Source organism: Sinocyclocheilus grahami, unplaced genomic scaffold (genome assembly GCF_001515645.1).
Source record: "Sinocyclocheilus grahami isolate Dianchi unplaced genomic scaffold, SAMN03320097.WGS_v1.1 scaffold134.1, whole genome shotgun sequence".
Lineage (NCBI taxonomy): Eukaryota > Metazoa > Chordata > Actinopteri > Cypriniformes > Cyprinidae > Sinocyclocheilus > Sinocyclocheilus grahami.
In genome coordinates, this window is record NW_015505313.1 from 1243623 (window position 1) to 1271439 (window position 27817).

Here is a 27817-nt window from a genome sequence, read left to right on the forward strand (position 1 = left end):
GTTCCTTTAATTACTCACCCTCATGTCGTTTCAAACCCGTAAAACCTTCGTTCATCTTCGGAACACAAATTAAGATATTTTTGTTGAAACCTGAGAGCTCTCTGGCCCTGCATAGACAGCAACGCAACTGCAATGTTCCCAGTCCCAGAAACGTATAAAGAACATTGGTTAAACAGTCCATGTGACATCAGTGGCTCAACTTTAATTTTGCGAAGCTACGAGAATAGTTTTTGTGCACAAAGTAAACAAAAATAACATAATTTATCCAACAATTCTTCTCCCCGAGTTACCATCTTCCGCCATTTTGGAGAGGACCACGATGCATCAGCGTTGTTTACATTCAGGAGAAAGCGCATATGCTGAATGTAAACAACGCTGATTATACGCTGGTAATTAATGACAGAATTTTCATTTTTGGGTGAACTAACCCTTTAATGGTGTAGTTTATGTTTTAATGGGCTTGTACTGGTTTAATATCCTACTGTTTTAAAAACAGTTTCCGATTTGTTTCATACACAACGTTTCAGTTACATTTATTAACACAGGTCATTAGTGATTTCATGAGCTGATTCATACATTGGGAACATGCATTTTGGATTCATGAAGTCATGATTTACAGCATTGTCCTGTCTTCTGTCTTTCTTTTTCTCTTTCTCTCTCTCTTTTTTTGCACATATACTAGCATCTACAAAACAAACTGTCACTTCAAAATGGAGTTTCTGCTTGCTTTAGACATTTATTTCAACACAATGTGGATCCCATTTTTCACCACACAGCTGACAGTTACCCATCATTCTCATCGTGCCTCACGACATCACCCCCATCAGTGCAGGCTGCGGTATAATTGCCTAAAATCGGCCCGTCTCTTGATAGCGTCTACGAGTTGGCCAGAGATGAAGATGTATTAGATGCCCGTAACAAGTATAAAAGCCCATCAGTTTAAACTGGCAGCTCTTATCGCCCTGTTGAAAGATAGTATTTTCTTATTTTAGACTAAATCTGTGCAGTAGTTGAGAGGAGCATTTTGAAACATAAAGCCATAAAGATGGATTTAGAGAAATAATCTGACAGATTATATATAATTTACATTCAGTTTTTTGTCCTACATAAGCTGCATTTGTTACATCCACACACCATGAAATGAGCTATTTCACAACATGGACTGTGTTAATTTATTCTGCGTCTTTATGTTTACAACTATTAACACATGCACAGACACACAAACATCCTTTAGCCCACAGTTACTTTCACTAATGAGCCTGTTTAGCATCTGCATGTGACTAATTAATTACCCTCCTTAACTCATGGCTAAACCCTCACTCCTGTGCTTAAACTGACCTAAATTTCCCCCATGTGCTAATTAAGGTTGTGATCTAGACTGTGGTCCCTCACAGGAGATGCTGAGTGTTGTTGAGGGCATGTCTGTTAATTTATGACTGTTCCTCATTATAGCCATCAACTCACATCAGTATGACAACAAGCTTACTCTTAAATTTAAATGATAAGTCTTTCCTAAAGCTAAACAGCTGTTTTGTTTGCTCATTGTCCTGCTCAGAAGGTGCAAATATATTTTGGACTGTGCAGTTTTCCTCACGCTTCACCTCTAGGGAAGCAAAGTTGTCATGAGGATAGTTTTGATGATAAAATATTGTTAAATGTAAGGTCAAAACATTAAAGAGGTAGTTTGAATAAAGATTCAAATTCTAAAATGTATTCATCCTCATGTCAGTCCAAACCTATGACTTTCTTTTCTCATTGAAAAACAAAGCCTGGTTTTAGCTGTATGAAGAAGTCTGTTACAGTATGTTGCTTAATGCTGCAAACTGGTGTTGCATAATATTTTAATTTATAATTATAATCATAAACACTAATTGGTAGTGCAAAGAGTTTTGACATATACTGTTTTGACATTTACTGTTATTCCTCTAGTTATTTATCTATAGTGGACAGTGGATCAGATGTCCTGCACAATGATATGAAATTGCTTCTGTGTTGAAAAAAAGTGGATACAACAAAGGTAGATGTGGCTTGTTAGACTCCAAAAAAGACAAAAAGAGCACCATAAAATAATTATAAAATAGGACTCATTTGCTCTATTTTGAGGAAATAAATGATGCATTTTTAACTATTTCTTTTCCGCTTCTTTTGTTTTATATTTGGGATACATTAAGATATTTTATGGTGCTTTTATGTCTTTTTTGCAGCTTAAAAGCTCTCAGTTAATTTTAATTGCATGCAAAAAACATGACCAGCAGGCCTACAGTATTTAAAATGTAATTGTGTGTTCCATGGAGCAAGATCATATGGGTTTGGATTTGGAACATGAAGGTGAGTAAGAGGCCGTTCACACGGAACTATTGTTTTTCCATGTAAATGTGCTAGATGATGTTTCTGACAGTTATAAAAAAATGGGGCTGAAATGTAAAGTTTTGAAACATTCATTCCACTTCCCTGGGTGTCACGTTTTTAAACGCAAAAACACATTTTGTGTGAATGGCCCCTAAATGATGACAGAATTTTAATTTTTTTGGCAAACCATCCCATTGCACTGTGATTTCTTTAACAAAGATTCTTGATTATAAATATGTTCAAATTGGATGGCTGATTGGACCAGTTCTGTTTGCCGAATGTGGCACATGGCAGGAATAACTTGCTGTCTGTTAATAGAGCGGAGATTATCGTCATCTACAAATTGATGCGGTCCTACTTTCAAAGCTGCTAATCCACAGCATATTGACACAGCAGCACACATATCCTGCTGGCTGCATTAAACATTTAGAGGTGTGTTGCTCATTATGTGTGTAATAGGTAGAAGAGTCAGAGGCTGATTCATCCAACAGTCACATTCTCTCTCTGATGTTTAATATCTCCTATACCTCTCCTTCTGCTTAGAAATGCAATGCAGTGGAAAGCTCTGCAAAGTTTGTTATACAACAAAGCGTGTCATCCAATCTGCGGCGTGTGCGCTTCCATGTGCACACAGATTTTAAAAAAATGAGAAAGATCTACGTACACATACGTTTCCTGTCAAACTCACCAGCAGTTCATCTTCGAGCTCTGTCTTACCGATTACACGATGCCGTTCATTACTGTTAGTGATTGCACCAGAAAGAGACAGAGGCAGGCAGACTGGAATATTTTTTCATGTCATTCTGTATTCTACTTCATTTTTTTTAATGTCTGTTCGCGGTGTAAATTAATGACTGACACAGCCAGGGAGTGTTTACTTTGATGCTTGTTGTGAACGTGAGGGTTTGGTAGAGGAGTGCTTTTTGATATTTGTGCATTCTGGAAGGCTGTACTGTCAGGAGTGTGTTAAGTTCTGTAGGTCTCAAAGAGGAGAGTATGAACTTACAAGTGTAGCCTACATTTATTTCAAGAGCCTTGTTTGTTACATCTAGTCAAGTGGTTCTCAACTGCTGGGTCGTGACCCAAAATTTGGTCACAGGTATATGTTCTGATAGGATGAGAGGAATATAGTTGCAGTCGGGAGATCCGAAAGGGGGCCTAAGCTTTTGACCTGCTTTTTGTTTCTGCTCTCCCCTTTGAAACTTTATCTACTTTATAGAGTCGCATACAGAAGACTAAAACAGTGCTAAATGCAAATTATAAAATGCAGATAGCCATATAATCACACATAATTAAAGATAAAAAACTGGGCTTATCAAAGAGAAAAAAACATACTTCTTCCCATATCTTTTTTGTTAACATCAAGCTACCAAATACTATTATTTTATTGATTTATTTAGTCATTTATTAGCGACTTACAAATGAGGACAACAGAAGCAATCAGTTGTTGTATTAAAACAACTAAAAACAGATCCAAAACTAAAAGCTAAAACTTTATAAATACTACCTATGCACATTTTAAAAATAAAGAGATTAAATAAAAATGACAAATGCATACAACAAAATGTCAAAACTTAACATTTAAATGAAAAACAAAAAATAAAGCTAAAAACAATTCAAAACATTAAAGAACAAAAGGTATAAGAGTATAATAATGATTCTAACATAACACTAAGCAAAATACCAAAAAAAACAACTACATATGTGTATGTACAACCACACATACATACATATATACTGTATATGTACATACACATTTATAAATTCAATATATATATTATTTCATTTCCATTTAGTTTGTTGAAGTATTAAACTTAATAAAAGACCTATACAGACATAATACATTCAGACATAATGTAACAAAAACTTAAATAAATAACAAATACAAATAATACAAATCAAATGACAGTAGTTTATCAGTAATCCTAAAAAAAAACACTGCCAAACACACATGCTGAACAACAACAACTTACTTACACATAGTAAGAAATGGTTATAAAAACTGAAACAGAAGCGAAACAAGTAATAGGAAAGAGGAGAAATAAAAAGCAATACTTATCCTTTGCCGGTGTCCCTGCTCGGTGGAGACGCACGGTAGAGTCGATGGTCTTTACACTCTTCGGTCTTCACAAGAGGAAGCCGTCATGCGACGGCTGCTGCGGTAAACTAAGCTTTTTTAGACCCGTCTAACAAAATACTAAATTAATTCAGCTGGACACACTTTCCTTATTTTGTCCGCAACAAATGGCCAAGCAAGTGCAGACACTGACAAGATACGCGATACAGAACGAGACCAAACGCGATATCAGCACGTCTCCACACAGTAAACAAAAAAACAAAACAAAAAACTATTAAACTTAATACCGTTACTTATTTCATAAATAAATTTCATTTCTACTGAGAAATAAGCATTATAGCCAGTACATACTTGCTTTGCTACCTTTTAAGCTCACTAGATCATTAGACATTATATCATTTGGTCTTTTGGAAGCCTGTCTGAAACTTCTTTCTTATAAAAATTCTGTCTGTTATGTCATTGGCTGACTGGGCAGCAAGGCAGGTACCTTCACTCTCGGACAGACAGCTACTTCATTACTTTCTGCGGGTCATAAACAAAGCCCCCATCAAGGGCCGTCCATAACCCAGCTACTTACATTCCTGGACATTTAGCATCGCTTCAGCACACACCACTGGCCTGAGATCTGACTCTAAAACTATTAATATCTACCTCTCTCTGGTCTTTTCCTGTGGTCGCTGATGAATAGCCAGTCTGTGTGGTGAGCAGCGTGATTTGCTGATAACAGCAAGGCCATTTGACGCCTTAAAAGCTGTGAATCTTGAAGCACACAGGCTTATTATGCTGCCAGGTATTTGTGGCCATAGAAACTGAATCAATACAAGGCCTCGTATCACCATCTTCTTTCCCATTTATCCTGCCACAGAGGATGAGTGGAAGAGCATTTTTTATTTTTTCACGTGGAGGTCTTCACCTACTTTTAAAGTGGGAAATGCATCACCCTTTCCATGCCAGGGGGCAGTCAACCTGAAGAAGTTACGGATGAAAGGCATTTCTGGAGGACGGAAGGGAAAGAAATAGAGTAAAAATCCCTACAGGGAGCAGTAGATGTTCTTACACGGTCCAATCAGTGACAATCGTTTTGTTAGCTGTTTATTTCAGAGCTGGAGGGGCCAGAGGCCCAAAACAGTAACCTGCAATCTAATATGTGTCTCTCCACCAGTGGCTTCATTCATTCATTCGTTCATTCGTTCGTTCGTTCATTAATTAATTAATTAATTAATTCATCAATCCACCCATTCATCTGTTTATCTGACTGTTTCCATCCATCCATGTACCTTCTGTCTATTCATCAATCCATTAATCCATGTTCCTGTTTGTCTCCATCCATCCATCCATCCATCCATCCATCCATCCACCTGTACTATCGATCCATCCATGTACCTGTCTATCTCAATCCATCCATCCATCCATCCATGTAACTCTCCATCCATCTATCTATCAATCCTTCCTTCTTTCCATCCATGTACCCATCTGTCTCCATCCATCCATCCTGTCTCCATTCATCCATCCGTCTGTCCGTCCGCACATCCGTCCATCCATTCATCCATGTACCTGTACCATCCATTCATGTGCCTGTCTGTCTCCATCTCTTCACCCACCCACCCATCCATCCATCCATCCATCCATCCATCTGTCTGTCTGTTCATCCGTGCGTCTGTCTATCCATCCATTCATCCATCCATCCATGTAGCTGTGTGTCTCTCCACCAGTGGCTTCATTCATTCATTCGTTCATTCGTTCGTTCATTAATTAATTAATTAATTAATTAATTCATTCATCAATCCACCCATTCATCTGTTTATCTGACTGTTTCCATCCATCCATGTACCTTCTGTCTATTCATCAATCCATTAATCCATGTTCCTGTTTGTCTCCATCCATCCATCCATCCATCCATCTGTCTGTCTGTTCATCCGTGCGTCTGTCTATCCATCCATTCATCCATCCATCCATGTAGCTGTCAGTCTCCATCCATCCATTTGTGTGTCTATCGATGCATCCATCCATCTGTCCATTTACTTGTCTGTCTCTATCCATCTCTCCGTCCACCCATCCATCCGCTTGTCAAGTCTGATGGAGAAATGGATATGTGGATGTTAGTCACAGGGCTGCATCTCAGCACTGATGCTATATTGATCAAACACCCTCTCTGCTCTGAAGGCCCTTGACTGAACACATAGCATCTGGAAATGTTATTGCCTGCATAATTTTTCACCTTTCTCCCCTTTCCCTGGGCACTTTTCTTGTGCATTTCACATTTCAAATAGCAACATGAAACTGTGGATTAGTACTTTAGAGGCTGCATATGCACGCTAACTTCTAAATGCTTTCTTACTTTAAAATTAGATAGCTGTGGATTCTTTTGCGCTTTATAATTTATCTCCAAAAGCGCCTTGTTATGAAAAGCTGCTTTAAAGATGAATGGATAATGGGCAGAACTCAGAAGAATGTTTGCGCATGTCAATCTCGGGCTCCCTGTGACCTTTTCTGTGGTGTTGAGATTGAGAAAAATTGGCACTCTGGAAGACGTTGCCTCTTTAAATTAAGTTCTCTGTTAAATTGCCATCTTGGCTATATTTAAAAATATATTTCAGGATGTAATAGCTGATATATGCTTTTTCCGTAATCTATATAACCCTGATTTACGTCACATAACAAAGTCATTATTCAGCAAAAACCTTGCTGTCCATCATTGTTCTCCTCATGTTCTCATTGTTTCATGATACATCCGTGGTGCATTTTTTATAACAGCAGAAACAGCTTTTGCTGCTAAACATACATAGTGTCTGCCTTCTAACTGCCTTCTAATACGCTAGGCTTTGTATGAGTAAAATTACAATCATAGATAAATTTGAGTTTTCAACAGGTTTGGTGTCTCAGTGAGAGTGACGTCGATGCCCAAGATCAGGCTGATATGAGTGACAGTGGTATAGAAAGGAAATAGTGAGAGTAAGAGCACGACTCAGATAAAGCTGTTAGATAGCATCTGTGACCCATGATTGGGGTTCGATTCTGTGTCTTTATGGACAGCAAGCTTAGGAAAGTATGATTGGATGTGTTTGTCAATAGCGGTTAGCGCGTGGCAGACAAAAGACAATCAATACGTAACATATGCTAGCTGCTCTGGAGATAAGACGACTTACAACCGTTTGGCAGGAAGGGAAAACGTCAATATCACTTTTTCAGAATAAAAATGAGAAAATAAAATCTAAGTTGAAAAAAATAAACCAAACCGATTTGTTTTAGGTTCAAAAGCAAATAGGATCCTGGAGGGAGAAAAATTGGAAGTAGACCAACAAGTGAAAAACTAATGAAACAATCATGAGCAAAAGGAAATGCAGAGTTTGAGTGAGATGAGCCTGTTGAAGCCTGAAGATGGATATGTGAAGATTTAGCAGACGGTGAACTCGATTCAAAATGACAGTACGACAGAGAGTGCCCTTGAATCTGGTTCAGGGTCATAGCCATAGGATGATCCAGGTGTCATGGACTGTTATCTCTCAAGGCCTTGTGACCGCCTACATGCTGTTAGCACATGAGGAAACATGGCTGGGAGGAAATCAATACACCCAAAAGTCACATCATGCCAATATACTGCACAATGTCCTTTCTCTGACATTCTTCTTTAAAAATCTATAAGAAGTAAATCGCCATAATGTTGACCTGACCTTTTGGGAAGGGTGGGCTATTGGGAGTCCTAAATGAATTGGATCAGCTAAAGAAGAGACTGGTTAAACAAATAAATAACAAAAGGATGCATTATGTGATTACTCCAACTAAACCTGTTTCCTTTCTTTAGCTGATGCTTGTGACAGACAATTTCATTCAAATTGACTTACTGTACACTTATTACAGGGACAGTCCTTGTGGAGAAACCTTAGGTTAAGTGTCTTGCTGGATAGTGCACTGGCTCATGGTTTCCAGCCAACTGTAACAATTGCACCACATTAGCTACCAGCACTCTGTTTGTAACCCATAGCCAAGATTACACCCATTTGTGGACCATGATACAAATGTTTTCATGATTATCTAACAAAATTTTTTGTGATGATGCTATCTTGAGAATTGTGTGAGATTGATATTTTTCTAATTAATATTTGTTCTAAATAAAATAAAATAAAATAAAATACATATAAGTAATGTTAGCTTCAAACATCAACTTTTTAGTTTTTTTTGTTGTTGCATATAACGCATTCCACTTGCATTAAATATTTTTATGTTGCCTCCAATGTGGCTTCTCTGTTGCCACATTTTGAAACTTAGCCTTTGAACTAGTAACTTAGTGGAAACTACTGTACAAGGCAGCCAAAAAAGAAAAACATCTTTTATTGCTTAATCTCTTTTCTTTGAATACATGTTTTTTTTTTTTCTAACCTTTCACTAAATGTTTTTGTTTCTTTGAATCTTTTAACATGTGTTTTATCTTTAAGACTTTGAACACTGCAGTGCAGACTTTCTCTCCTGAAGAGCAGTCTTTGTGTATTTCTAAGGGAATGTCCCTCTTCTCTTATATTGCCTACTTTGATTAGGAATTGTGATTTTTTTTTCCAGAGTAGGCAAGGCTTCTGTGGCAAACTCACTTAAAGGGATAATTCACCCAAAAATGAAAATGTTGTTATCATTTACTCACCCTCATGTCATTACAAACCTGTATGAGTTTTTTTCTTATGTTGAACATAAAAGAAGATATTTTGAAGAAAGCTGGTAATCAAACAGAGTTGACTTCCATAGTATTTCTACTATGGAAGTCAGTGGGGACCAATAACTGTTTGGTTCTTCAAAATATCTTCTTTGAGTACAACAAAAGAAAGAAACTTATACAGGTTTGGAATGACATGAGGGTGAGTAAATGAAAACGTTTTAATTTTTGGGTGACCTGTTCCTTTAACTGTTTGGTTCCTCTTTTACTGAAGAGGACAGTTGCCTTTCAAAACCTGAGGGGGACTCCTGATGATCTATACAGTAGGTCTTCCTTTCTCTTTCCAGTTTTCTTTCTTCTGCCGATGCAAAATGTGGCAAAATCAGTAGAAGTTAGTTCTCAGAGTGAGATCAGTTTAGTTTGTTTGCATTCTCTTTGGTATTCTGTCATTTTTTTTATCTGCTTTTATGATTTATCTGGTGAAGTCACTGTTACTTTACTTTAGTGTTACTTTAGAGAAATGTGATGTATGAAAAATGATTTGAATCGTATTTGTTGTCTTTTTTTTTTGTTGCTACAATCAATTATTTTGTCATTCAGGTTTTTTTTCTTCTTCTTTTTGCTCTGTTTCCATTGTCTCCTGAGAAAATGAGCCGTAATGCCCCTTGTTAATCACAAAGGCTAGCTCTAAAACAATTGCAGATACAATAGATTTGATGATTAGGCTTTCTGAGATGTTGGTCCTTGGCAATTAATTGTTCTGATTACTCAAGAAAAAAAACCACAGATCAGCGGTTCAATGGAATTAACAATAGAGCATTTAGATAGCTAAATGAATAATGAACAAAATAGCTCTAGCTAATTTTTTAATGACGTGAAACAGTTGTCTAAAGAATATAATCATCCTTTCTTGTAATTATAGATGAAAATAAGTAAGGAACCCGCACACTATCAATACTTGCTAATTCTTAAACTTTATTAAACGCAACGTTTCGGTCCACCTTTAGGTCAGTGCACCGAAACGTTGCGTTTAATAAAGTTTGCGGGTTCGTTACTTATTTTTGATTAAACTTTTTGTTTGATTTTGTTCCCATGCACCTATCCTCGTTTCAGGTGTGCTGAGTTACGTTGATTGAGTATTTGTAATTATAGATGACCAGATTGTGGTGACAAATTTATATTCAAGCCTGACTAAAAGCTAAAACTACTGTAACATCAATTTCTGATACTCAAAAGTGCACTGTACAAAATTTGAATGACAAGTCATTTTTGTTTATTTTTTAAAATTGGGTTCAGAGACTGTAGATGAAATCCCACTCAGCTGCTTTAGATATGCCCTGGATCTCAGCAAGAGGTTCCAGGTGTGTGTGTGTGTGTGTGTGTCTGTGAAAAATGTGCCAGCTGTTTTATTTTTTGTGTGAATTTTGTGCATCTAAATTCATACATGCATAATCAAATGTGTTCTTTTTTGTCACCTGATGAAACTTGTGGTGGCTGTTAAGCTTGAAATCAGCAGTGGGATGTTGCCTCAGTGTTTGTCAGCCAAAAGACGCAGTATCTGGTCATCTCTGCTGAAGATGACGAACATTATGAGCTTATTGTGTCGATGAACGCAGCTCTGGCTTGATAATCTCATGGTGTTCCAATATAAAATCAACAATCTGAACAGAACTGCTGACCAACAGTCAAAAAATCTCTCAGCTTACACACATCTGCAATGATACACACTCTTATAGGTGTCCAGATGCCTTTGTAGATTGCAGTGAATGTGCTGATGGAATGTGTCTGATGGTTCACAATCATAGGTGTTATTCTTTAGAGTGCTGTTAAATTGGTCTGCACAGTCCTGAATAGATGCAGGTCTGATTACTGATCATGGCAGTAAATGTAAAGTGTGGCAAGACTGATCAATGTGCTTGATTCATTGAGCTGGCTCAGCAAAAAGTCAGCACCGGTGACCAGATGTGTGTGTGTGTGTGTGTGTGTGTGTGCATAACACAAAGAGCTACAAACGTTACTGCCTGTAGTGTGTGAAACACAATTATGCCCTCCTCTAATTCATTTAGAGTGTTCACTACTGTACATTCATGTGCAAAGCGACACAACAGAAGAATTCTTTCTTTTAATTTTTCACTGACTGAATGTGCAGCAGCTGTATGAGGTTTCCACATTACCCACAATGCACTTACAGTTTAGTGTACAGTGTGTTAGAAATTACTTTTTTTATTAAGTAGAAATATTTGCCTCCTGGAATGATTTCTAACCATATAAGACATTCTATGGCTTTTAGTTATATCAATTGCTTTATTCATATTGACTGGCATTTAGTTATCATCTGCTACAGATCACTATGGTGTGTTCAGAGGCATAATATAACAAGACAGAATAGAAAAGACCTAGAATAGCATATTATAAAAAAATAATATTAAATACATTATATATTTTCTTTGCACATTTTGCTCCCACATTTAAAATATCTGGAACAATATTATCACTTACAGTGGCATTTTTGCCTTGAGTCTTTGTTAATTTCTCGTGCCAGTGTACCGTGTGGTAAACATGGACAGAAAAGACTCATTCTGGTACAAATTGGAATGGCAGATGTATTACATTGCTCATCCAAGTTTAGATTAAGACTATTAAAACAACATCTTCATTTTCTGTGAATGTTTGTGGCATCACTGAGTGAATGTGATGCTTATAGGATTATAAGATTATGGAGGACAGTTTTACTAGTGTAGGGTATCAGACCGAATCAGACAATCTAAGATTTGGTCAAAACATGGTTGAAACATTAGGAGCACAAAATTCCACAAAAGGCCACTTTGCTTTCTTGTATTTGTGTTTTGTAGAGCTGTGGAAATGTTTGTGATCTTTATATACTGTATGATCAGCTATATTAAGACTGAAAGCTGGTTGCTTTGTTGTACAGTATGCTGCCGAGCTGAAGTCAAAATACATTTATTTAGGTTTTGTACAAGAGTTTGTTACAGTCTGAAGAAAATCAGCATTGTGTGGCCATTTTCAAGCTTTTTATCTTTAACTTATTCATAATTTAACACATGATGTTAGTTTCATCCCTCGTTCTCTTTTGTTCTCCACAGTGAGCGTTGGCGTCTTTGCCCGTGTGTTGTCATTTTTCATCAGAATCAGGAGTGACTCAGTTGAGCTCTGTCTCCTCACAGGGGCAACACACTCACTAGCATTCAGCAGGCTACACTCTTAAAAATAAAGGTGCTTCAAAAGGTTCTTCAAGCGATGCCATAGAAGAACCATTTTTGGTTCCACAAAGAACCATTCAGTCAAAGGTTCTTTAAAGAACCATCTCTTTCTTACCTTTTTATAATCTGAAGAACCTTCTTTCGCCACAAAGAACCTTTTGTGAAACAGAAAGGTTCTTCAGATGTTAAAGGTTCTTTATAGAACCATTTAGACAAAATGGCTCTTCTATGGCATCGTGAAGCACCTTTATTTTTAAGAGTGTACCGGCAGGGAGGAGTGTTAAATCAAGCTCTACACACGACTTTAGGCTCAGGTTCCCCTGATGGCAAAAAAAAAAAAATCTCTAATTTGCATATTTCCTATTCTCCCCAAAAAAGGAAAGACGAGGAGAGAAGAATATCAAAATGTCAGATTTTGCTTACACACATTTGATCATTAATAGGCTAAAGGCAATTAGAACACATCTACATTGCTGTATTTGTTTAACAAACAGCAAATGAAAATCTATTAGCTTATATTTTATGTTAAAACTACACTAGCCTTTAAAAATTTGGGTTGGGAATGATTTCATGTTTTTGAAAGAAGTCTCAGCTCACCAACACTGCATTTATTTGATTAAAAATATCGTAAAAAATAAGAATATTGTGAAATACTAATACCAAGTGTAATTTATTTCTGTGATGGGAAAGCTGAATTTTCAGCAGTCATTACTCCAGTTTTCAGTGTCTAAAAGTAATAATAAAAAAAAAATCTTACAGACCCTAAACTTTTGAACAGAAGTGTATGTTTAGCATGTCACTGAAGAAAGGTGAAGTCAGATGTCCTCTTTGAATAAACAAGATATTGGTGTTATTTCAGAGTTTTATCACCATCACAGAAGGCTGTTGTTCTCATTTAAATTCTCACACTTCCAGTGTAAACGTTATATAATGTCCGTCTGTCTCGTATAATTAGGAACATTATGTAGGAGATAAAGTTGCAGAATGAGGGAAAAGCCTTTATGGTTTTGTGGACATTTATACAATTTCAAACAACTTATGCTCATATTTCCCCATTTTCATCTACAGTGAATTGTACCACTCATTTCAGATAAATAGATAAACAGACGAGCCATCACGTACTCTGATATTTTGGTGCTTTGGTGACTTTTCTAAGGGACCTTCCCTTCAGGTTGTGTGTGTATGTGTATTAGTGGGTGGATCGGTGAGTATGTGTGTGGAGTGTGGAGGTGAATGCTCCATGAATAAAGGGAGGTAATTTAGTTGCCTGCAGCGGTTGTGTGAAGTCTGACCTTATCAGAGCAGCCTCTGTTTTTTCTTCTAAACCTGGTGAGTCACCAGCCACACACACACATACATTATCAGAAATTGAATGATATTGTCAGGGGAGTGTGTCCTGTGAGAGTAGGAGGCAAGAGAGAGCAGTGGAAATGTTAATGCGGGTTTCACCTGCCCGAGCGGAGAGCTGCAGCCCCTCACCAAGCATCCATCAGAGGCTCTCAGAAGCAGTTTAGGAGCCCAGAGAGAGCGAGAGAGATGTGGCCTCAGCTTGGGCAGGTGATTGATCACCTTCATGGAATTACACCATCTCCAATGCGAAGTCAGCCTGAGGATTAATGAGCTGCTCTCTCTCTGAGGTAGAGCGGTTTCCAGTGATTGAAACACAGCTTGCATAGAAAGAGATGGCTGAGGACTCAACTCATTCCCCAGATGAGTGTGTGTGTTCTCGGTTTAACGGCAGATAGAATGGACTCTGCTGTCATCATCTTCCTTCACTCACAGGAAGTGCTCACTTGACCATCACTGTGTGGAGAACATTTACTTCCTTCCCGTCCATCACAGGCTGAATGTTATCTGTTAAGATTCTGCTGCCATATAAATTAATATTTATATTTATATAATTAATATTTATATTTATTTAACATTAAATAAATTATTGAACCACTAAACATTGTGTACCAGATTTAATCTTATCATAGGCCTCTTTGAAGCTATTGAATATGAATATGAATTTTCTGCGCGAAAATGAATAGTCATTATTCCAGTCATTATTCAGTCTTCTGAAGTCATACAAAAGCTTTGTGAGAGAAACAGATCAAAGTCATTATTTGTTGAATAATGGTGACAACTTCCCTAATTGTTCTTGGAATGTTCATGAAAGTTTGTGAGAGGAGTAAATGAATAATTCTTTTGAGATCTTTTCAATCGGATCATTTTGCTTGGTTTGCTTGCTTTTTGTTTTGGTTTAAGTTTGATCAGAGCAGTTTAAAGAGCTATTCACAATGTGTTTTGATGTTAAAATCGTGAGACACAGGGTAGTTGAATGAAAAAAAAAAAAAAACGTATTTTGAAAGTTGAACTTGAGCGCCACATTTTTAGAATGCTGTATTATGCATGAGATGCTGTAAAAGACCTGAATGCAACGGTCAAACACGGCATGTTTATAATAGAAAAAAACAATGGATAATCAGTGCAGCGGAATTCAAAAACACATTCTGTGTAAATGGCCGCTAAATACGAAGTCATGTTTTCTGATGTTAATCAAATTTTTGTGGGTGAAATGTAGTAATTTCAATAGGAATCCACGCTTTCTGAAATTTTATGTGAGAAAATTTTTTTCCTATGCAGATTGTGCAACAGATTTGCCATGTTGACTGACAGAGGGCTGCTTGGTTTGAAAGTGTCTTTTATTTTTGCTTGTGGTTATAATTGTTCACGTATTGGACTGATCCAATTCATTTTCAAGTTCAACTCACTGAACCAGTGAGCTCAAAATCAGCTAACACCAAATTAGTAAAACAGCTAGTGTCCATAATTCATGTTTATAACAAGACTATGTCAACCAACTTCTATTTTACAGACACTGATTCATTCCTGCAAATAAACTTTGATGTGACCACAGAGAAGATATGTAAAGCATTTCAAGATATGTATTATTGTGCCAAAAGCATGTTTCTCATATAAACACATTAGCATAGTTGTTTGTTAACCATTAGCTTTATGCATTAATTTAAATTTGAACAACCAATAGCAATTAAGCTCAATAGCAATTAAGCAAAACAGCATCACTGGGTGACTCTCTGTGTGATTTTATTCAGATGAAGTCAGAGTTTATGCCAAAGCCTGGAGCAAAGCCCTGGGCTGCCACATTCTCACTGCTGGAGTCTTCACGAGTTCAACTGTGTTCCCGAATAAACAACTCTCATTTAATTTTCTTTAGCTTGTCACGATCTTGTATGTTGTGGCGAATGCACCAGTTTATTTATACTGCTAATATGTACTTTGTGTGAACTGCTAGATGTGAATTATATGAGGCAGACATTGTGAATAATTGATGGTTTGTAGCGTGTCGCTGTAAAGCAGATAGATGCTTCCTCTGACATCAGACAGAGTGCAGATTTACATTGGGATGAAAGAGGATCAAAACCATTTCATTTTCTGTGATGGTTTTCAGACTGCCATTCACTCTGATGACACAGCATCTAACAGGCTTTATTTCTCTGTGTCCTGTAGGTGGTGGGCCCTCCAGCTGCAGGGGCTTTCAGAGAGAGGCCAGCTAAACCCACTGCCTTCCGTAAGTTCTATGAGCGTGGAGACTTTCCCATCGCACTGGAACATGACTCTAAAGGCAACCGCATCGCATGGAAGGTATTTAAAAACAACTTTTGCTCTGCTGTCTTTGTAGTGCAATATATTTATCAGCTTTCCGTACACATCACTTGTAGATATAGCTATTCACATACAAAACAAACTGTAGCTGATTTCTTTACTTGTCATTTAGATACTAATTTCCTGAAGTAGACCGTTCTTGGTCGTCAGCTTTATGATTCCATTGAATGTGGCATGAATAGCATTTTTCCCTAATACAAATTGTGATAAAGCAACTTTTCCCAATACATATAAGTGTTTTAAATGAATTAATAGATCCATATAAAACAAAAGAAAAAGAAAAAGAAATGAGCACCACGTCATTGACTTATTAATGAAAAAGTGAAAGCGCAGAAATGTTTTTATTTATATATATAGTACTGTGCAAAAGTCTTAAGCCACTAGTATTTTCACCATCTAAAAAATTATTTAAAGTCAGTTATTTCTATCTTTTGCTAATTATGTGTCCATTATGTATTATGTATTCATTTTGCCAATAATTGTAATAATCCAGTGAGATTTTTGTTTGCACAATGAGTCTGACAACAGCCAGTGCTCCACACAGAGATCTGATCTGTCTGGAATGACATGAAGAAACAGAACAAAGTGAGACAGACTAAATCCAGAAGAACTGTGCCAACGTCTCCAAGATGCTTCAAGAGACCTACCTGCAAAGCTACAGTGCTGTAAAAAGTTTTAGGCACTTGTGTAAAATGCTGTCAAATGAGGATGCCGTCACAAATAATGTCATAAATAAATTTCATTTATCAATTAACAACTTCTATTAACTAAATTAAAGCAACATTTGGTGTGACCATCCTTTACGTTTAAAGCAGCTTTTGCCCTAGGTACACCTGTGCATAGTTTTTCAGGTAGCTTTGCAGGTTGGATTTCTTGAAGCATTTCGGAGATGATGGTGATGGTAATGGTGATATCAGATATACACTCCTTGTGCAAACAAAACTCACTGTATTATTACATGTAATGGAAAAATGAATGTTTGGAAATGTAAACTGATATTTCTCTACAGCAAAAGATAGAAATAAATGACTTTAAACTATTTTTTTAGTTTGTGAAAATACTTGTGGCCTAAGACCTTGGCACTGTATTGTATATGTAAACAAAATTCCCTTCTTGATAGAAACCACAAAAGTATGTGTGTGAGAGAGTGAGTATTATGCTTGGAAAAGATAAAGAGCCCTGATCAATCAGAGTGATGCTCATTGTCCCCTCTGCGCTACAGTTGCGTAGTGATACAGCTTGTAGCTGTGGTTGACCTAATAGCAGACTGTCACGAGTCTCTGTGTGCGCCTGCTGGTTAGACATAGTGTTTATTTCATGAAGGTCAGCAGTAGTATTATCAGTGTTAACCTGCTGTCTGCACTAATTCAGAGGAATCAGTACAGTGCCTGACAGGCACAACTCACCTCTCTCTCATTCATGAGTATTTCTCTTTTTTCCTGGTTGGAAAAACTCTGAAAGCCTCGGCATGAATTATTAAAAGCAAATTTCAAAATGAATTTTCCTATGCTTTTGAAAAAATAATGTCTCGTTTTCTTTGTGTTGTTATGAAATTGCTGGGAGCCGACAGGAAGTGGTGTATGAAATTGTAGCTGTCACATCTAATGCATCTGTAATGCTTATTGATTTTCTTTCTCATGCCGCTGTTGATTTGATTCTGGTTTTCACACGCAGTATTTACACGCCTTCGCTCTGTAAATATGATACACGTATGCTTGAGTAAAACCGTGCCCTCAGTGACCCCTGTAATATATGCAGTACCAGGTCACTTAGAGGTCATGCTTGGGTTGAGACCATTTATAAATGTTTCATTAGGTGTATGTTAGGTGGAAGTGGAAGCAGTGCATGCGTGTATGAAAGGCTAGTTTATTACATGAAGTATGTGGGCACAGCTGTGTAAGCACAGAGGAACCTTTGGGGCAATAGTTCAAGATACGGTGACCAGATCAATCCGTCTAAAAGAGAGGGAGCAAAGTCTGTAATAGAGTCTTTTTTTTTGTCCAGGTGGTTTAATCATGCAGATCTGTCATTGGATCAATGATATGGCACCCTGAATCTATTCATTTATTAAAAAATATCTTAAGAGCAATTTATATATACATTGGCTTGAATACCTCCAATTTTTTATAAGCATTTTTTTTTCTTCTGAATTTAAATTCAGTTTGCTATTTTTAGGGGGCATGAAATAAAAATATCCTGATATCGTAATAAAGAAAGAAAATTAAATTCTTAACAAAAACAAAAAACCGAAGTACTTTGACGTAATCTTTTTATTATTATTTCTTAATGAAAACTATTTCAACAAAATTGCTTCTCTGCTTAATATTATTTGCTAAAACTGTTGTCAACAAAATCAAAGTCATGTGATTTAATCTACACAGGCTCATTGGAAATATGTGCTTGTGGTGACGTTACTGCAATATGATATTATGTACCTTATTGCACATTCTTTACTGTGTCAAGGTCAAAAAGTTTCATAAAATATCACACAATTTAAGACAAAGATTTGTTTGGCACGTAAAATGTCAAGTGGTGCGACTCTTCAAATCTTAATATTTCAAATAAGGATATTTATTAATTAATAATTCATTATATTTGTGTATATATATATAATATATTGTGTGTGTGTATATATATATTATATATATATATTTTGTATAATATATATAAAATGAATTTGTACACTTTGATTAAGATGTGTGCACGCAAATGTTTTCAGAGTTGGAAAATTATGTTACTTTTTATTTGATGGTTTTACCACATGGCATTTAGAGTTATTAAATGTAAACTTTTCTTGAAAAATGTATAACTTTTTTTTGAAAACAACAGTGCTTCTGTAAGAATTTGAAAAATTTAGTATTTTAAAATCGATAAAAAAAAAAATATATATTTGTCATTGACCCCTTATTTACACCAGGGATGGTCAACGATGATGTTTCCTTATATTTAAATCAATATCTATTAATATCTATATCTTTGTCTCTTTTTATCTCATCTCATCTCATCTCGTCTCCCCTTCTGAGTGTGTATCCCCCTCTCTGTGCAGCAGGGAGCAGCAGTGCATTCCTGCAGGCGTTTTAAAGTGTTTCCCCTTTTACTTTTTCTCCATACCTCCCTGTATTTCTACTTCATGGTATACATGGTCCTTTAGAAAATGGCCCTTTCGTGCGTTACTGTGTGCGTTTGCATCTTTAAACATTGAGTTTTTGCTCATGTGTGAGCATTCAGGTGTGTGTATTCAGGGAGGAGGTGTACGTGTGTGTTGATGTATGAGAACAGACTCTGCTGTTTAAATGTCAAGGACAGCGTTTGAATGCACAGAGATGTGAAGTAGAGAACTGATATTTTTTTTTTTTTTCTAGGAGTCCTCACAATTCTCACTCGTGGTGTCTCCGCAGTTAAAGGGGTCATATGATGCAATTTCAAGTTTTCCTTTCTCTTTGGAGTGTTACAAGCTGATTGTGCATAGATAAGATCCCTGAAGTTGCAAAGACTAAAGTCTCAAAACCAAAGAGATATTCTTTATCAAAGTTAAGACTCTGCCACGCCCCCCTAAAACCGCTCGTTCTAACACGCCCCCAGATATCTACTTCACTGTGTGGCAATATTAGTATAATGCCGCCCAAATGTTCACGCAAAGAAAGAAGGCGTGGTTTCAGTAACCGCAGTTAGTGTTGAAGCAGCCATGTCAGGGAGACGCTGTGTGTTTCTAGGTGAAAGCAAAAGCACTTTATTTGTCCTTCCGAAAGTAGATGCATTTAGGAATCTTTAAGATTACTTACAACAGAACAGCAATGCATTTTATGGACGACCGTTTCGTGAACCTAGGAGAGGAGGTAATTCTGACTTTGCTATGACAATCTGGTGCTTCTGAATCAGCTACTGTTTTGTTATTAGTTTAAGTATTTGCTATTGACTGTTCAAATGCTGAGTTTTGCGCATCATGTGTGTGTGTGTGTGTGCGCGTGCGTGTGTGTGTGTGAGAGAGAGAGAGAGAGAGAGATGGTAAGGGGCGTTACATTTCCGACCAGTGCTTGTGGTGTTCGGCCAATCACAATGCACTGGGTCAGCTGGCCAATCAGAGCAGACTGCGCTTGTCGGAAGGAGGGACTTTGTAGAAAACGAAGCGTTTGAGAGAGGCGGGGCATAGAGGACCTAAAATAATGTACAGTATTTGAAAAATAATGTGTTTTTTGAACATTAAAGCATGTCAACATATTCTGTTACACCAAATACACAAAATAATGATTTTTAAAAAAGCATCATATGACCCCTTTAAAGCTTTGACATGTTGTGTGTTAAGAACATGTGCAGTAGACTGATAAGAGTAAGCAGGAGGTCTCTCTCGTTCTCTCTCACTCTTTCGTTTGTGCATCTCGTGCACATGGTCCTGCTGCTATCAGAAGAGTCCATCAATTTTATGGTGTTCTAAAGTGTTTTCTCCATCGAGAGAGAGAGGAGGAGAGAGAGGTATCTGATGTTGTGGTCACTGATATCTGGCAGATCCCCAACAAACCTGTCTTTCTGCATGCATTGTTCACATTTTATTATTTAATGCTAAATACACAGCACATCTTTTTTCTATCCCTAAAACATGCTTTATTGCGTTTACAAAAATGTTGATTAATTGCAGTTGAAAAGCCTGTTTCTTCTGTTCATTTGGTTCTATTGAGTTGACTGGAACTGTTACGTCATCACAATGACGTCAGATTGCATCAGCATTTTTGGAAAATTACACCGGACTGCTCAAGCTTCCCAAGACCCAACAAACACTGAATAAACAGGTTGAGTTAAAAATTTATTTTTGGGGCAATGTGAACTAGCTGTAAGGATTGTTCACAACAAGATGAATATTCAGTGTGAAAATTTGGTGCGATAAACATTTTAAATGTGAATTTAGGGCTGTTAATGAATCTGTTTAGACCCACACAAACATTTGCATGCTGTTAATGCAACAGATTTTTTGTTCTAATCTTTCTTTTCCATTGAACTGCAAAAAAAACCCTTGCCAACCAGTAATATTTGCATTAAAAATGGACAGAATTTTCGTGCTGAACATTTGTGTTGGTGTGAACAAGCCTGTAAAGAATTTAATGATTCTGTTTATGATTCTGTTTTTCACTTCTGGCACCTTAATGATTATATTATTTATTCTTTTAGTAGCCTGCTTTCTTTTGTTAGTGTTGTTGATGACTTGTGGCTCAGTGAGTAAGTCAAGAACTGATTCACACAGTGATTGATTCATTAAACTGATTAAAATCATTAACTCATACATTTGAGCCTTTTTAATGGCTTATAAGAGTCATTTGATTCATGATTCAGACCACAGGCTCTTCTGAATAAGAACAAGTGTCCATGCATCCATGTCATCCTTCACCTTTATCAGTTATTCCAAGTCTTTCTGTGTTCTACTTTTTTCTCTTCTTATGTTGTCATTTTTTTTTGCTCAGAATTTTGACATGGGTGTAAAATCGAAGAAGCATTTCATAGAAAACATCAATGTAAACTTGATTCCATCTATCATGCTGCTGACTGGGGAGGGTGGGGGGGGGGGGGGGGAATCAATTAATCTGATCAAGTGCTTCAAGAAATAGAGAGGGTAAGCGATCTCATCCATTCAATTCCCTGATTGAATTATGTCAGGAGGAGGGGGGGAGGAGAAGACCTGTATGCGTAAGTGTGTGTCAGTGTGCATAACACTGCAGACACAGCGCTGAGGTGGGGTGTTTTTATTTCCCCTCTATTTTATCTCCATCTGCACATTAGCATTTTAATGGGCGGTACCTTATGTAGCACAGACCCTCTCCTGACAGCTATATGACCCGTCCAAGGAGAGGTATTACTCTAAGGAGTTAATCCCACAGTCCACTTTGGAATCCAGGAGCAGCCTCATTATAGACCTGGCAGGACACGTACACCTGTTTAAATACAGAGAGAAGAGAAGACCAGCTCCTTAGATGCCTTCAATCTCTTTGCAAAAACACCCTGTCATTGGTAGTTGCCTGCATTCTCATATTGTTCCAAACCTGTATGATTTTCTTGCTTCTACAGATCACAAAATAAGCAAAAAACTGTAAATGGTTTAACATCACATTTATGTGATTTTACTGTAAAATGCTGTCAAATTCATGTGTTTTGTAAGTAAAAAACAATGCATTACCATGTCATTTATGGTGAAAACAGTAACAGCCCATGCTAACCAACCAAACCTTGAACCCCCTGCTTAACACTTACCCTCCCGCTATAGTCTGTAACTAGTCATGGAACCTAACCGCAATTATCCAAGGGGGCGAAAAATAAAAAAAACAGAGGAATGAAAATAAAAGACCACTCTCTTGGGAATGGAGAGTAAGCGCTTAATTAATTTTACTTATGGGCTGCTGGTAGAAATGTGTTTTATCGATCAGCCACTGTATATTTGCTCATAGACCTGCCTAATGTAATGGCCTGGAATAACTCCAGCAAGGCATTGTGGGTAATTTACAGAAGGGCATTTGAAGATTTGAATGTCAGAATCTTCAAACTGACACGATATTTGTGTGGCAACAGCGCTCCAGATCTACAGGGGTTTAACGCGAAGGCAAAATGATTTGAAATGCTGGGAAGTCTGAAAATTGTGTTTTCTGAATGACTGATGATGCTTTTTCCAGCTCTCTCTCTCCTTCCAGCCCTGAATAAATAGAGTCTGTCCATGCCATTTATATGGAGAAATATGGAAGCTGCATGAGTTGCAGTCATTGATGTATTTGAACTTAAAGATGGGCACCTTTGAGAGCCCAGACTTTGGCCGAAGGAGCGAGATGCACCGGGGCTGGGGGGTGTTGGATCAGTCGTTCTGCCCCACCATGAGCCACAGAGCTGCTATTGATTGACATGCTCATAGCCAGGAGGCTGCAGATCTAAATGGAGCCTTTAATTAACTAAATGGAGCCATAGCAGCTGGATGCCAAACACTCCTCAGCATAGAGAATGAGCAGGGCGCACACTAATGTCAAATACTAATGCTAGCAGCGCACTGTGGCTGGCGGAGGGGAAACTGATTGGGGGGAGGCGATCATTTGATATTCTACCTCCTTCTAGCTCACGCCGCAGTCTAACTGTCGCTGTCATGCCGGTCCCGTCACTATCTAAGACCCCTGTCACTCACTCTGTCCCCTTGTGCAAAGCTTTTCCCCTTTTTCTTCTTTTTTTCCCTCAAAGATATCAGCCTTTCTCTCATCTGCACACACTCTTTCTCCTCACTTGCTCTCATTCCTGTCCACTCATCCGTTCTGTCAGAGGTTAATTGGTTTGGAAATTATTCTATTCACTCTGGACGGTAATGCTGTTATCCTGAGAAAGAAGAAATACGCCACACACGCACTTAAGCCTAATTTAAAAGAAAGGATGGGGGGGGGGGTAGATCCAATTTAATCTACCCTGACTTTTTTTTAATATATATTTTCGCTCAGGCCTGTCCTCACAAGTCTTTTATTTAACTTATGGCAGAATTTCATTACCTTGAAAGCTTTTTCTCCCCCCTCTTTTGAGAGGATAGACAGCCCTAATGTCTTTCTTGTAACCTGAAGGTCGGTGTGTTTGGATTGGTGGAGGTGCTCGAGCATCCCTGTGATTAATGCACGGTACGATGCGCACGCACATACGCGCTCGCCGCAGATGAAAGTGCCCCTGTCACTGCCCTTGTTGTGAATCAGGAAAGACATTCATATTCAAATTCAGACACCCACGGGGATGTTCCATGTCTCCCAGGTGTAGCGACACCACCTCCCTGGCCACGTCTCTATCTGGCTTCTCTGTCTGTCTCCCAAACAGCTGCTCTGTAACTCTCTGCGACTGATCTGACCTTCTCACTCCCTGCAGCTGCTCGGATGATGACTGCCTGTCTCTCCGGCTGTTCTTGTCTCCCTGTAGCTCTGCAGTCACCCTACAGCTGTTCTCTCTGTCTACAGTTTCTCTGATTGTCTTTCTCTCTCTGTAACTGCTTGGATGGTCTCTGTCCTCGCATGCACCCTCTATTTGCTCTGTTATAAAACTGACTTTGATAAAAATTACCAATTACCTTAGTCGACGAATAGAAAAGCAAGCCGGTGAATGCGCCGTCCATTTCGATGCTGGCAGCTCACAAAAATCATCTTTAATTCTGCTTCTTATTCTTCTTTCTCTCGTTAATAAAATATTGTAGATCAGTCATTTTAAACCTGCATGAGTGCACAACTCTTGACTGTTGATGGGAGTTGATGCGTCATGGTTTTGCTCATATGAGTTATGAGCGGGCTCAAGCAACAACGTCACACGTCTGACTAGACTAAAAAACATACTGTATTATACCATTAAGACTGAGCAGTAGCTTGCTGTTAATATTTTATCATAATTTACAGTATGTATTTACAAACCCGATTCCAAAAAAGTTGGGACACTGTACAAATTGTGAATAAAAACAGAATTCCACCCATTTATCTGTCTGTCTCCATCCATTCACTCATCCATTCATCCATTCATCCATTCTGTCTGTCTGTCTGCCATTTTCCATCCATTTATCCATCTGTCCATTTCCTGTCTTCATCCATCAGTTCATCCATCCACCTGTATGTCTACCTGCATGTCTCTACCCACCCATTCATCCATCCACCCGTCCATCATGTAGTCTTAGTATTCTGATTGCAACTCTACTTTACTCCTTATTGACTGTATCTGATGCTTACAGTATGTACCCATCAGTTTGCGATTACAGATGAATTTCTGTTTATCCCGTGAACATATTCATAAAGATAACTAAAGCTATGGCAAAACCATGCTGAATGAAAAAGTGAAATATATATAATTTTATCTCTCTAGGCTCAGTAGATCCCACTCCCACATGACACTAATTGCCAATGGCAGTGTGAGTAGGTAGGTTGTAGCCCCACCACCCTCTCTCTTTCTTTCTCACTCTCTTTCTCTCAGACTCAAATGACATTTAAAGGTAGGTGAGATTAGGCACAATCACCGGCCTATTTCTGGTTCTCTGGAGAGCTCTGAGAACCCCCAGACATTCGCAGAACACAGTGACTGATCTTCCACGGTTTAGCTATTGTGTGTGGGATGTGATTGTAGGGTTGGTTCAGACTGAGGTTCAGGCTGTCTGAAACCTGAAAAATACCATATACGGAATACAGAGGTAGGATGGTACTGAGGCATGCCTGAATCTGATGTTTGGACAAGATGCATTTATTGTGTGTGTGTTTGGCTGAAAGGGATCATTCTGCCATCATTTACTCTCTCTCTTGCACTCAGAGAAAAGGTACAAAACTGTCATTGGGGTGGTACCCTCTCAAAATGTACTTATATGTAAACTTTAGGTACTAATATGTACTTTTGAAGTACTAGTATACTTTTAAGGTTCTAATATGTACCATTAAGGGGTAAATAAGGTACAAGGATGTATTTTTTAGCTTTCGTAACTTAGGGTACTCCCCGAGTGACAACTTTGTACCTTTTTTGTATGCGTAACACAAAAATAGATCTTTGAAGATTGTTTCAACTGTTTTTATTTGTACAGTGAAAGTCAATATTGGACAATGTTGGACCCCACTGACTTTCATTAGATAAACAGTTATTTGTCTTGGTCCTCTGATGAAGAGCTTTTAGGCTCGAAATTTCACCTGTGGTGAGAACATAATAAATATTTTTCTACTTTTTGGAGCTGTGGTGTGCCAATTTTGATTTTTCTGTGTGCAGTTTTTTGTCGTTGAGCTCCCGCATTGAGCTTTTGGCCTGTTGAATGTGCGCACTTTGATCGTTATCTTTGTCTTGGACAAACCATTCTTCAAAATATCTTTTGTGTTTTGCAGAAGAAAGAAATTCATGCAGGGTTGGATGAGTAAATGATGGCAGAATTTTTCATTGTTGGGTTAATTATCTCTTTAAATAACATGTATATTTTTTCATTTTTATGACTTATAATCTATTTCACCTGAGAAATAAGCATTGTAGACAATGAATATGTGCTTAGTCATGTTTAAAGATCATTTGAATTCGTTCCAGATCATTAGAAGCACAGGGATTTCCATGAACCTTCAACCTTTTGCTTTCCATCCCAGATTTGTTCACTGCACCACCCTACCCATTATTACCTACATTAGTAGCTGTATAGATCCGTCTCATCCTGAGTGGATGCCACTGAATTTCCGTCTAGGTCACATTGTAAAGCTCATTAGTGAATTTGTCACACTTTTCTCCATTATGGTGACTGACGGCCTTTGTGTCCTGATGGATGTGGCTTTGAGTCACTACATCAGAACTGATGATCCTGCCCCTGAGTCCTTATCTCCTCACCTAACACACACAAACATGCAGTATAGAGGGGAAATAGAGATGGATAGAGAGAGGGGACGGAGGAGATAGAGGGGAGGGGTTGCTGACTGTGTGCGTCTCTCTTTTCCTTCTTTTGTTATAATGCGAGTGTGATGGAGGAGACGAGCGAAGGATGCTGTCAAAGTGTCACCTTGCTTTGTTCTCGTCGCGCATAAGAGGCAGAACGACTGCGTAGGCCAGAGAACAACGCGACGTCCTACCGGCTATCAAACACCTCCTTTCACACCAACTGCTCTCAACAAATGGACAGCTACTGTCAGCCTGTGTCAGGGAAAACAAAGAAAAAGAAAAGGAAAGTGAGGTTGAGGGAAGAAACAGACGAAGAGACGCGGGTGGTGGCTTGTAAGCCCTCAAGAGCGGGACAGAGGAGGTGGAGCTATATTAAAACGCTGAATTATGGATGAGGGGCCAAGGTGACAACCACATCTGTGACCCCAATATGGCTGAGAACTGACCCAGCACTGTGACTAAATCTTATTACAGCCCCAGAGCACCTCTGACTATGGCCAGTGTACGTGTGAGTTTGTATCGCTCTGTGTGGCTGTACAGTAAGTGTTTGTTTTGTGTGTCGTAATGTATGAGTGTGTGTGTTTTGTTGTCACCAGCATTAGGCATAGGCAGAGAGGAAGGCAGGATCCTAAAAGTGCTGAGCTGCTGTGTTTGTCTCCTCCCTTAAATTCCACAAATCAGCATATTTTTCTCTTTGTCACAGACGTCCTCTGAGAGACAGACCCCCTCACACACCTTACAGTGTGTGTTTGTTAGACCCCCTCAATACTGCTTACAGTGTGTGAGACACAGACCCCCCACAGACCTGTTCACAGGAGGTTTGAACAGTCTCTGTGTGTTTTTCCATTATCTCTGCAGCAAGAACACCCACCCAATAGCTCTGTTCCAAAACCTAGTGAACTCCTATAGGCAGCGACATGGAAATGGAAACTCGTTAGTGTATGATATGAAATGCTCTCCAAAAACAGGAACTCAGAAAACTTGAGTTGATTTCAGTAGAGTTTGCCGTTAGCATGTTGCTGTGCTAGGCATACACAAATATTGGGTAAATTAATCAATTTTTCATTACATTTCGTTCTCAGAGCTCAATACACATTGTGGCACTGTCTTTTTTTTAGAAGGATAAAAAGGGGGAATGGAGCACAAATTCTCACTGACGTTCATAGACAAAAACAAATCAGAGTTTAGCTCCAACCATAATGAAACACACCTGCACCTGCTAATCAAGGTCTTCAGACTCACTAGAAACATCCACACTCTAAAAAATGCTGGGTTAAATACATCTCAGCATATGGACAAACCCAGCGATTGGGTTGTTTTCAACCAACAGTTGGGTTAAATGTTTAAACCAACCTTCTGGGCAGTAACCCAACAGCTGGGTCAAAACAACCCAATCGCTGGGTTTGTCCATTTATTACCCAGCGCTGGGTTGTGTTTAACCCAGCATTTTTTAGTGTGTTGCAGCTGGTTGGAGCTAAACTCTGCAGGACATTGGCC

General features: G+C 38.2%; 1 protein-coding gene across 2 annotated transcripts in view; it reads left to right on the top strand.

Annotated features, from left to right (window-relative positions):
• The window catches only part of LOC107590953 (parkin coregulated gene protein homolog), a 101538-nt gene that overhangs the window by 3335 nt on the left and 70386 nt on the right, over positions 1-27817 (top strand). For both annotated transcript variants that reach the window (XM_016279914.1, XM_016279915.1), the window contains exon 2: positions 15803-15937. In XM_016279914.1, coding sequence (XP_016135400.1) covers positions 15803-15937 — 135 coding nt within the window. The remainder of the gene's footprint in view (positions 1-15802; positions 15938-27817) is intronic.